Below are 12984 nucleotides of genomic sequence, written 5' to 3' on the forward strand. Positions count from 1 at the left end.
AAAGTGTTCAGATCATCTCACACGACTTGCATCTCTGCTGTGTCTTGCAGAAAGCACTGACAATTCTGGGTAAGAGCTGTGCTACTGAGTACCACAGAAGGGAGAACATAATTTCTAATATATACCTTCTCATCTTCCTTGCACTGTTATGTAGTTGTTCCTCTCATAACCTGCAGTAAATAGCAGCAATGGTATGTATATTTGTATATTTTTCCAAAATATTCCAACACCAGAGATGAATTACAAATTACACCAATAAAAAAATAAATTGATGCCTAAAACCTCCTATAGTTTAACAGCCAAGAATTTCCATTTTTAAGTTTCATAAAATTTTGACTAACTCCATCCATTTTGACAGCAGGCATGTGCCCCAGGCTTTTTTAAAATGTTTGCCAGTTTCAATTAAAAAAAAAAAAAAAAAAGTGCTTTAGCTGTTTCAAAAACATTGGGAAAAAATATATTTGCTAATGCTAAAAAGAATTCTGACATTTTCACTGAAGAGCTATCTTGCCCACATGTTTTAGAATGGGGCATATGAATTTGCAAAAGCCTTGCTTTTTAGATGTGCAGAAAAATACACCCACATTTGGTCAAAGTATAAACTCCAAAAAATCTCTAGTATATGTTAGATAATTTGTTCCAAAGCCATGTGCTTCATCCACTCCACTCTCCACATTTTTAAACTTGCACACTACTAATTCAGGCATGTGGTAGCCCTTTTGTCCAGCTTTATCGATACGTGCGCTAGGAAACTCTGTGATAAGAAGCTGAAAGCAAGCTGCTGGCACCCAGGGAGAATGCAGGGTGAAAAAGGCATATGATTGCAGTCATATGAAACGGAATGAAAAAGGAATCCTAATTAAAATACCGTGGAAATATCACAAACACCGTGAATACAAACACCGGTCACAAAGAGAATATAATTCTCTGAGAGACAGGATGCTTACATTAATTATTTGTCATAACCTCTTCAGATGGCTGGGATCTGTAGACGACTGGTTGCGTACTGCCAACTAGAAGGAACACAGAAAGACAAGCAGATACCAGTGTGTATTTCCCAGGGACAAATCTGATAATACTACCCCTATTTCTTTCTAAAATAGAATAACAGGCCTCACAGATAGACAGAAGCATATTGTATATCCTCTATCTCAATTTAGTAAGGCTTTTGATTATATTTTATATGGAATTCTGCTTTCAGAGACTATGCAAAACTGTCATAGCACGGATTCAAAAGCAGTTGGCCCCTACTCTGAGCAAAGGTTAATAAAATAGCCTTTTTTCACTGAAAAAGTATGACATGATAAATATATTGAAATACTTAGCATTTCATTTTAGAAGGGAAAAATGGATCACTTGGTCTACAAAGGAGCATATGGGAAGGAATTAGAGTTAGCACACATGTCCGATGAAGAAGCATTGAACAAACTGGGGTTGTTCAGTCAAGAATGAAGAAATACATGGTAATAGCCTTCAAATACATAAGCTGTTATGTATTTGAGAGGGAAGCCAATTGATCTCCCTGTCCACAGCAGTCATGGAAAAACAGTAATGAGCTCAAGTCACAAGAAAACCAACTGAGTTACACACTAGGAAAAACTTCTTAATAGATGTTAGCTAGCCCTAAAATAGAGTGCATAATAACATTTTTTTTTAAAAAACTCCTTTTTTTCTTGTTTAGAAAAGGTTAAAACCCAATCTGTTAGAAATAATGTAGTAATCCTAACTTGTGGATGAGGAGGAATGGCCTAGTGATGTCAAGAGGACCCTTTCAGCCCTATGCTATGATAGCTACACTCAGGAGATGCTGCAGTTTTGTTAAGAGGCCTGAGGCTTAGCTGATTAGGCGTGCTGGCAGTGGCTCAGATTTCAGCATCCTTCAGGAGTGTTTGCATCATGCTCCTCTGAGTTTGCGGGTTCTTTTGCAGCCAATTGCAAGAGAGCTGATTAAATGCCAACAGGATGTGCTATACAGTATCTGCAATTAAGGCTGCCGAAGCCATTTATGTTCTGGCATTTCTGAACTCAGTAGCACCGTACAGTCTACAAAAAATAATAGTAATGACATGTGAAAGGAATTCCAGTAATAACTGAATAAATAAGAGTTAACACAGCATTATATTAAATACAATATGAAAAAATACCAGCTATTTACTATTTATGTTCCTAGTAATTCCCCTATCAACTTTTATAATCTTTTAAGAGCTGTTTCTGAGTTAATACCACGAACTCCTTGGTTTCAATTCAACACACTGAGATCAGATCTTCTAGTTTCCCTTTACCTTGCATGTTAAGCTAAAATCATGATATCATTTTTAAGGTGCCTTCAACAGATGACTCGGGAAAGTTCTTCTCCAGCCTCTGGTACACAAAACTACAAAAAATACATTAGTCAATACGATTTGGAGAAATACAAAAGACTGGAGAAGCCAGAGGAATCCATCCCTGCAGTTGTGCTCACATGGTGCTTTTAAGGGTTTGATACAAGCAAAGTCATTCCTGCAGATGGCCTAGTTTTTACAACAGTTCCATTAGGATTCACAGCCTGGCAGGCTTTATCTCAGCAACCAAAACTGTGCTAGAGGCTTTAACTCTTTCAGAAGGAAGCTGTGGACCAACCTTTCAGAAGAACTGTAAGACATGAGAGAAATGAAGCGTCTGGAGGGGTTTGTTCTTTCTTCATTTTCTTGTGTGCTTCCACAGCAAAGGATCAGACAGTCTTGCTGTTTGCTGAACTTAACTAGTTCTCTTCTACTTTCAATGAGGACAAATGAGTTTGCTGCTAAACTCTGTGATAAGCTAATCCATAATCACCAAAAATTTCATACTACATTTCACATGAGGATTTAGTGGCTCAACATGTGAAGCAGTCAAATAATCCCTGGATTTAAGAATCTCTAAGTACTTATCTACAGAAGTGACACTAATGGCTTCAAAGCTCTTTGTGCAGACTTTTAATATGTATTTATATGGTCATATGCATTTCAAAATGCCTCTGAATACTGCTATGATAATGAACACATAATAAAAGTAGACAAAATGTATATAGAGCTGAGACCAGGAATCACCATGATTTATTTGGTGATGCAAGAAAAACTTCTCAAGTGTATGAAGAGTAAACTCAATTAAAGGAAATCAATTCAAATCTGTTAAAGGAGAACAAAAGCAGTGAATCATATTGAAATCACTCTTAATATTTCAAGTGAACATGCAAGCTGAAATTATATTACCCGTTACTTATGGGCAGATATGTGAAGATAAGGGTTCAGGATCAGAAAAACTAGGTTTCTTGCACATCTGTCACTGATAGACAATCTCTGATGAATGGAGAGATATTACAGTCCTCCTGTATGAAAAATTGATTCAAAGTCTACATGCACTGAGAAGTATTTACTGGGGAAAAATAAAGGTCACCGTGAATTTATTTATGTCCTCAACAAAGAAAGGACTAAACCTTCAGTCATCCTACACTGTTCTGCTCTGTGTATAGGAGGGCTTAGCTCATTGTTTGAAAACCAGCCAGAATCTGAGTTGATAACACTAGTGAAATACTACAATCCTACTCCCACATTCATATAATACATCTTTTTTGTTGTTTAAGGCACAAATACTTAAAGTCGTCAATTTTGCCTTCAGAAATTATGATTAAGGTTATCTTAACAGATGATGTTTGGATTTAGTTCTGATTGGAATTAGTAATCTTCAAGCCTAGATACACAATAAGCGATTTATCATAAGATAATTTAGAATCTAAGTGCTGTGCAGGAGGAAGGCAATCTGCAATGTCCTTTATAAAATATTTAGAGGTAAAACCTGTTAAAGATGACTAGAGCATACGCCTAGCAACGTGGTTCACATCTGAAAAAAAAAAAAAAAAAACAACCAAAAAAAAAACCCAGAGAAAACCGCTGGGGCTTTTTGCTCTTCATCTCCCCATGATTGTTATTACTTCTGTTGTCCTTTCTAATTGCATTAAAAGCTAAACCAGCAATTTTAGAAATGGACGATTATTCGTACATGTAAAGCTTAATTCACCCTGCACTGAGAAGATCTAATAGTTTAATATGTAAGTGCACCTTTCCAAACTGAAGGGAAACGAGCTGCATCACTTCCAAAAGCTTCTACTCCCACCTTTCTGTCCTGCCGCTCTGTTGAGGGCTACTGACCCCACTGCAAAGACTGAAGCACGGCAGCACTAAACCAGTTTAGTCCAAAACCCAATGTTTGCTCTCTAGCCCACCTTCATTGTATGCCCCAGCAAAACCACTTGGTTGTGTAATGAAGCAGCCATAACAACGCAAATATGCTCCTGTTTTTGACTCTCCTGAGGTTTTAACCTCCAGCAGACACTGTTACCCTCCCAAAGCAAGACTGTCCATAAGCCATCACCCTCAGACACATTCCTGTTCCCTTTGACTGTGAATCAGTTGATGGCACAGATTGAGACAATAAATGTCTTCTGAAAAATACTCACATGTGCAAAATTTATGTGCCCATTTGAGCATGACTTCTACATGTACCAGAGCTTTCAATGTGGTGAAAGGAGAGAAATATTGAGGCCTATAATACTAAAGATAACATTGCAATGTAGCATTAAAAAAAAAAAAAAAAAAAAGTTGTCACGCAGAGGCAAGCTATTCCAGCAAAATCTGAGTAGAGACAGAAAACCAAGATCTCTTATTATAAATTGGCTGTATTCTTCTGGACCACCTAAGACTACTTAATCAACATTGTGGATCATCGAGACAGATTCCAAATAATTTTTTTACAAAACTGAATATCTACATGCTCCAGAAAGCAATGAACTTTCAGTTTGACTTCTGCTCATTTTCTGAGAATTTCTGCAAGTCAAGTGAAGTGCCAGATAATGGTTGTATTTGCAGTCCAGTACCACCATCGCTCTGCTCAGTCAAACACACGCTGAAGGCATAATAGCATTGGTACTTTACTGTGCAGTCAGAGAAGGACCGGGAAAAGTAATTCAAAATCTGAGGAAGTCTCAGCATACATCTGTCTTTAGATATTAGCACGGAGGGTGAAGACTACATTATAACGGGGTGTTCGTCAGGAGAACACACAATCAGAAGTGAAGCAAACGTGGACTTGTTTAAGCAAACATTTCTTATTATTAATGATTTTCCAGGTTCAGTGCGTTCCAGTGCTACCATTTTTATTTTATTATTGCTGAGGTGACAGGATGAGGAAGAGTATGCCCAGAGGAATTCTCAGAAAGGAGAAATGCCTGGGTTAAATTTGAAAGGCTGGATATATCCTTTTGTCTCATTTACTCTCTGACATCTCCATTTCCACATGGAAAGGGAATATATTCTGGATGGTTTTTAAAATCAATTATGCATGCATTTTTCAAGTTCTCTTGTTTGGAAAACAGGTCAGTGCCCATGTTTTTGAGAAAGACAATGGGAGCTGGTGTTTGGCACTCCACCAGACTATCTTTAAAGTCTGTTCTTACTCTTGTAAACGTTAATATCACCCCTGAGGAGACTTTTCTTTTACTCTGACTTCCAGCTGCTATTATGTAACTCTCCTCTTGCATTTTCCTATAGCTTAGAGTGAAGCAGTTCTGTTCAGATTCCTTAGTACCTGTACAAATTATTATACTTGCCCTCCTATGTAATTATTTTATGTACTTAGATTTAAAGTAGTGACAGACTACTGCCTGATCTCTGGGAGGGAATACTTTGTATGCTAAGCATGCTTCTGAGTAAAGTAAGATACATCTGTTTCAGATGCAGTATTACACGGTGCTCAGTACTAAATCATCGACACTTCCTACTTTGCTGGTACATTGTTTTTGCAAGAAATTGGATAAAATATGTCATGGATGAGATGTGTAATGAGGTATTATAAATGATTGCTATTAATATTATCTGGTTAAGGGATACAGTACTTCAACATTTCATTAAACATCATCTAGATTGGAATGAGAATTTTCAAATAAATGTATTTGAATGACTGCAACCTGCATTTCATGTCTTATACAATATGTACACATTGCTGTCCTAGTGTTTTGAATCTGGCATAAGTCTCAGCCATCTTTTAAATTTGTTTTAAAAAGCTCCTCCTAAACCAGTCAGAAAACCCTTTGTATTGTATTGGGGCAGGGGGGGGAAATCATTAAAAAACTATTGACACTATCCCTCTTTTGACAGTCATTTATGACACTAACTCGATAACATAAGCTGGATTTCTGTTGACAAGTCAGGAGACCAGAGCACCAGCCAGACACTCCTGAGCTCTGCATCAGGCACTGTGGTGAATTCGCTGTGCATGTCGCAAGGGATACAAACAGGCAGACAGCTTAGACATCCTGTCAAGGTCTCAACACTTACAAGAAACCAACTGCAAACAAGAGCTTACCGCTTTCGCTCATAGTTTTGAATTCTACAGCTCTTCTGTTACCATTTTAAACATGCCATGTAAGGTAGTAGTCTGATCTTTAACCTGAGGCCCATGTGAAGATCGCTGTCTGGTTATACTCTCCAAGAAAGAAGGAAAAGCTGCAGAACTGCAGCAGTGACTTCAAAATACGATGAGGCAGTGGAGAAATACGGAAGCTTGCCCATATGTTTGCAAGGAACAGCCACACTCACATCCAGCATACAGAAAATAGCCATGATCTCTGCAGCATTATCATAGCATCTCTCATTTTGAAATTCACTCTCTGCATGCAGGGAGCTGCGATAGTCATGCATACCATAAAATAATAAACCAAGAAACAAACAGAGCACTACACAGCACCCTTCTCTGAGCTAGCAACTAACGCCCACAATACAGCCCTTCTGCATGACAGGATCATCACCATTTGATTTGGCAAGCATTTAAGCCAGAGGGATATTGGACTACTAATGTTATTTTTTAATAGAACACGATGTTTGGACACTGGATGGCTGATATTTACATAGCACTGGCATTCCTGAAGGCTTGAAACATTAACAGTTTTACAAATTCTGGAAAGAAGTTATAGTCTTTGGCATTTCAGGACGATAATTAAGTTTGACTCCAATTCCCATGTCTTAAGGGCAATATGTATCTCGATTCCTGCAGTCAAGAAAAATTTCTTCTAAATTCTACGTACACATTCACTAATCAATTTTACTTTATTTACCATGGTCTTTATTAATATCAGTTATATATTTGGAAAACTTTTCAGTGAAAACTGAAAAATAATCCAAAACAAAATGAAGCCTGCCTTTTATTCTTAATAGTACTTCCCTGGATTACCTACAGAGTACATGTAGCACAATATTGCCAAAGCTCTTCAAGTCTTTAGACTTTACAAAACATGCTTTGCTGTTCAGACAGGTATCCACTGACTCAGGGTACAGCAAGGTTCAAATATAACAAATTCTGGCTGGAGAGCTCTTTCCTAAGGCTGAGTCTGTCTGGGACTGATGCAATAGGGTACAGTGCAATGTTAAACATTACCTACACACTTTAATTATGCCGAGCAGATAGAAATATACTGAAATATATGTAATTGCATTATTTATTATTTTAAGTCCTGTAAAGTTGCATTAAGATGGAGCAAACCACATGTGAACGATATACCAAAATAGCTGTCTACACACTTAAAATACCCATCTTCTGTTCTATAAAACTACCATAGAAAAGAAGACAATGTTATTTCAAAAGGTGGAACGCAAAGGAGGTGCATCCAGAGGGTACTGGGAAAGCCAGCAGCACTTGGAACGTGAGGAGACTCGAGCATCTCTGTGCAGAGACCAATCCAGAAAAGCTATTAGGCAGGGAGGTGATTAGTATGTCTGGCCTTTCCCACTATGAAAGTACAATTTCAAAAGACTGAAATCACATAGTCTAAGCCACCATACTGTGCAAGTTCCTGAATTTCACCCCCTTAGTTTAGGTCGAGCCCCAAAGTGCCCATTCTCAAAACACTTCTTATACATACCACCAAGCCAAAGCAGACCATGTTCCAGTCAGCACCTGTGGTACCCATCACAAGTGCTTCATTAACTAGGATGTTTCCAAGTATCCTGACAGAAAATCCGTTTTCCATAATACTGGGGGGTAGCGGTGAAAGCACAAGACTAGACATCACCTTATTTCTACTTGAGGCAACTGGTTACTGCCACGTACTCCAAACGTACCCTCCCAGCTCCCTGACCTACAGAAGCACAAATTATTCCAGTATTCAGTTGTATATTTAAATCCATCCCTTGGTCACGCTAGGATTTTTTTCTTCCCACCAAACACAGATCTCAAGCTGAGACAGTTATTTTCACGAAGTCCTCCTCCAAACGGCATTTCCCATGACTGGATCCGTGATCACAGTGCCAAATGCAATGTGCTGCATCTCCAGGCATGCTAACTAACTCAGGCACTGCCTTGCCTTGCCTAGCCTTGGCAGCACAAGATCCCACGCAGCCTGGGGTACCCCACCTCTTGGCAGTGCAAAACAGGACTACAATACACCACCAGATGCAGACAGGAGACCTGTATTGCAAAACTTAATCCATTCTTTTGGTAGCATTACGCATATCCCAAAACATTAAGCACTGCAAAAGGCAAAGCACAGGCTCACCACAGCCATAACATAATCGGTCTGGATTTCAGACTGGAGCTGGTTTGCATCCCATTGGTTTAGACCACAGATAAAGCCAATGTGCAACTATCTGCACCCATTGCCTAGAGTCTAAATCACCAAGTCTAAATTAACCAAATTAATTGACCTAAATTAAGTCTTGAGTAGAAATTTTCCAAGCTGGCTGATTTAAAAATATTTTAACAGCTCTCTGACAACATCCTTTGTTACAAAAGTTAAACTTCCTACTCCTTGCACAGCATCACATAAGTGGATGTATGATTTCTGCTTCATTCCAGCTACAGAAATATTTATTATTTTGACTTTTGTTGTATAGCCTTTCATGATCTCAGTCTGTAACAATTAAGGGCTCTTTCCCTTGTGGCAGCATTTTGTTCACTTTATTTCATTTGTAAGAGATTTCTTGAATGCTGTCTTGCTGCCTTTAAACCCTACTGACCATTGGTTTTACATTAGCTGCCTTATTAGCTATTTGCATTTTACACAGGTATCTTATTTTCATTGCTCTTCGCTTCCCCTTTTAACACAGTCCGTGTGCGTTTCAGTGCTGCTCCCATGGTTCCCTTTTATTCTGACGGAGTTTCACCCCGAGTAATTTCCTCTGCGTTACTGGAATTGTGACTTTATGCACAACCACCAGGATGACCTCAAACAATTCCATTTTTTATTAATACTTCCCAATATAAATTTAATGTTTTAGTTGATTAAGTCAGCAGATACTTCAAGCTTTAAATGGCTCATTTTACAAGGTTTTAATAGCTTGTGGATGCTATCTTCTGTTTGCACAAAGTCACTGTCTTTCTTCTGAATGATAATGTTACGGACATCTTTCAACTCTCAAGAGGAGGCCCCAAACTACACTTATCTGTTACTGGTTAAGAAATAAAGATTATTTTAAAGTCTTATTTCTTCTATAAGATGTTACCAGGAAAGGATTGGCAGATTGTAAGTATTCCAGTTAATTGTCATGTTTTTCTTCCCATATTAACAGGAAATAATTTTTAGGTCCTTTCCTACCTGCTTCTAGCACGTTTCCCGCCTATATCTAGCAGACAGGATAAAAGCAAAACTGTTTTTAATGATTTCTTGAGCTGTGCCATATACTCGTAAGTGATCCATTTAAGTATTTAGAAGCTTAATTTCTAAACATTTCAAATCCTCTGGTTCTGAATCATCTATCTCTCCAGATTGCCTATGGTGTCAAAGACACCATTCATCCATTTATTTTATTATAAAAGTAGCAATTTTCCTTCAGTAACTTGCTGAGTTATTTCTTTCAGTATCCAATTTTTCTAATTAAAAAAATAAAAAGATGCACCAAACAGTTGCAACACCCAGTCACATGCATAATTAGTACTGATTCCCCAGAACGACATCCACCAGATTGCAGAGTGTATGTACTGGTAGGTAGCTGAAACTACTACTATCTATGCAGCACCTACACTGTAGATAAATAACCAAGTTTAGTCTTGAGGGAATTCAAGCTAACATATTTATTTTTTTAATTTAAGAACTCTGTATACCAGCAGTTTGTTTTTCAGCTGCTATGGACATTTTTTTTTTCTGTCAGAGGGTTATCTGAAATACTTAGATTATATTTTTGAGTCTTAAAAAGTTTTTGAGGAAAAAGTACATGTATTTTACTGCTTCTTTAAAAAATAGTGCCTCTAAGGTTAATATCAAGGATCTGAAGCCCTAAAGGGACCTTAACATCTGGCATTACTAATGGCTACGCCAATTAACTATCCCATGAAAACATTTATTTCTCCTAATTAATAATGTATGTAATTAAAAAAAGACATCTTTTTGACAGTCGTCTCATTACTGAAAAATGCAGTACATAAGAACGTTAGAAATGCTTACTGCACAGACAAGTTGTCCTAAGGAGCCTCAGCCAGACAAGACTTCCATTTTTCTGAACCAAAGATGTCAGTATCCTCCATTCAGTATGGGTAACGTTACTCTTGCTGTGTATGAACTGCTTTGAAGAAATGAGGAACAGAAATTCCTGTTAAATACTGCTAAACACACTATGTTCACGTTCCATTAGATAGACTGTAGCATCATCTGGACGAAGATATAGATTGTTCTAAACATTACAGGATGAAGCAAGCTCAGAAGGCCTTCTAAGACCATAATTTTTTAATTTTCTTATTAAATAGGTCTACTTTTCACTGTGAAAATCTAGGATAACTCCTGAGCTTTTTAAAATGGAAGCTTTGTAACTGACACATTTGTCACATAAAGTCAACATTGGTTACAGAGCCAAACCCCAGAAGCACGTAACACTAGAAGCAGAGCTACATACATTTCTCTCCTAAATGCTTTTGGGTAAGACACAGAAATTGATGACTTCATGTCTGAGGTTACAAACACACAAAGGCTGACCAAGAGGCACACAGTATGTTGATATGAGACCCAGAAGCATCAACGAGTTGTGACACCTAGAAGAACAGAAGATTCTCCTTAACCCCAGCTGCCAGTTTGCCCCTATGAAAGTGAAATTCAGTTTTTCTTCTCACACACGTTTGCACACACTGAAACAAACTGAGATGCGATTTTGTTGCTCATGGGACATATATGAAACCCATATTCATCACGTGTTGGCAGTTCATCGCTGTGCAATTACTGCTCGCCTGAATTTGCCTGCAGATCACTACAGTTGGCGATGCTGAAGAACTGAGTGATTTTTTTCTCTACCAACTGCAGTGTAGCTCCCTGTTAGCTTTCAGTGACTGATGAGATTTAGCGTGTGACAAAGGCTGCTTACAGCAAGATACAGCGACAAGCGTGTTAATTAGATGGCTTTCTTTAGCCTCCTTCCGCAACCTTTGTACCAAACTCAAGTCAGCTACCTGAACATTAGGCCCACGTAGACAGCTCAATGTGTCTTGAGACATGCTGTGGAGGTGTACAGAGCTATTTTAAAAATCTGTAATTTTATAATTTTCCTAAATTACAGGGGAAAAGTTGAGATCATTACTAAAGCACTTAAAAACTCTAAAGGTTAAATATCTGGAAAAAAATTACCAATGCTCTTTCAAAGCCTATGATTTAAAGAGAAAATGATATCCTTTCAACAAACACAATTAAGCAAAATGTACAGAACTATGCAACTCTTCTACATTCATCTTTGCACCTGATTTAGATTTCAGTATTACTGTAAGATATTTTTTCTTTTAATGAATAATGTCTTTTAACAGATCAAGAATAATGTCTTTTATTAATGTTTCATAACTTTATGAAATTACATAATTGCTCATATAGAACATAAGTTTTATTTCTCTATTTCAAACCCAAATGCAAATGCATTTTAACCATTATTTTGTCACTTCTTGTAATAGCCACTGCATCTCCTCTCATAGAGAGTTGGAACATCCTTCCAACCAACTCAGTGCCTGTGGTAGAAAAAGATGTAATTTGCAACAGGTTCAGGAGACGCTGCAGAACTGTGCATCCTGCAAGATGCATGTCTTAGCACGCATACACGCACATGAGAAATTAAAGTGACAAAACGTCTTTCCTGATAACGCGCTTCCATTGAACACACACACCGTAACTAGATCCAGCTACAAAGACTGACCTTCTCTTTGCCACTATATTGTAACCGCAAATGAAGCGTCCTGCTGAACCTATCAAACATATTAAGGTACAGATTTTACGTTCTTTCTTAGAGAAGACCATAGTCTGACCTCCCACTTAGCACAGGTCATATAACCTTTCACATAAATTAACTCCACCCTTCCTGGTAGCAAGGAAGCTGTACAGCAAGAAGCTACGGGACCACCTTGAAAGCCAGAGGTGGTAGTCACTATGGTCTACAGGGAGGCAAGGCTGTCGTTAAGTATGTGTTACTGCCACAAGCTCAGCTATTACAGATAGGACGACTGAAAATGGCTCATAAAACAAGTTTTCCAGAATTGCTACAGGCTGAAGAGTATTAGCTTCACTGATTTTTGCATTACGTAAAATAAAATGATGACCACTGCAAAGTATAAATTTAAAATAAGTGTACAGTTTCTCTTATTAAACATAATGTTTAAATAAGGAATTGTCTCACTATCTAACTTGAAATACCTGGAGAACTTCAATTATTTTTTTTAACTTGGAGGTACAAATACCATCAAGTTAATCGTAGATGTATTTTTAAAGTAGATTGCAGGATCTCACAAGAATCAGTATCACAGATTGCATTTAATCATCTTATTAATACAGAGTCATACAGGAACTGGGGACCAAGAAAGCACTCAAAATTTTGTCTCAAAATATTTTCAAAGTTCTGTATTTTTAGCATCCTGCAAAAAATAATTTAACAGTGCAGGATAAGGGTAGCTTCGTGGTCTGAAGCCTGTGGATAGTGAAGACATTAAAAAGCCCAAGAAAATACATTTGACTCTAGA

At 37.8% G+C, this 12984-nt stretch overlaps 1 protein-coding gene across 4 annotated transcripts in view; it reads right to left on the reverse strand.

Moving 5' to 3' along the window:
• The window catches only part of ANO3 (anoctamin 3), a 216910-nt gene that overhangs the window by 112148 nt on the left and 91778 nt on the right, over positions 1–12984 (reverse strand). The window contains exon 1 of one of the 4 annotated variants that reach the window (XM_030039479.2): positions 6379–6406. The exons of the other annotated variants lie outside the window; for them this stretch is intronic. Within the exon in view, the coding sequence (XP_029895339.1) occupies positions 6379–6391 (13 nt within the window). The 5' untranslated portion in view covers positions 6392–6406. Of the gene's footprint in view, positions 1–6378; positions 6407–12984 lie in introns of those variants that run through there. 4 annotated transcript variants of the gene reach the window in all.

Source organism: Aquila chrysaetos, chromosome 16 (genome assembly GCF_900496995.4).
Source record: "Aquila chrysaetos chrysaetos chromosome 16, bAquChr1.4, whole genome shotgun sequence".
In the NCBI taxonomy this organism is placed as follows: domain Eukaryota; kingdom Metazoa; phylum Chordata; class Aves; order Accipitriformes; family Accipitridae; genus Aquila; species Aquila chrysaetos.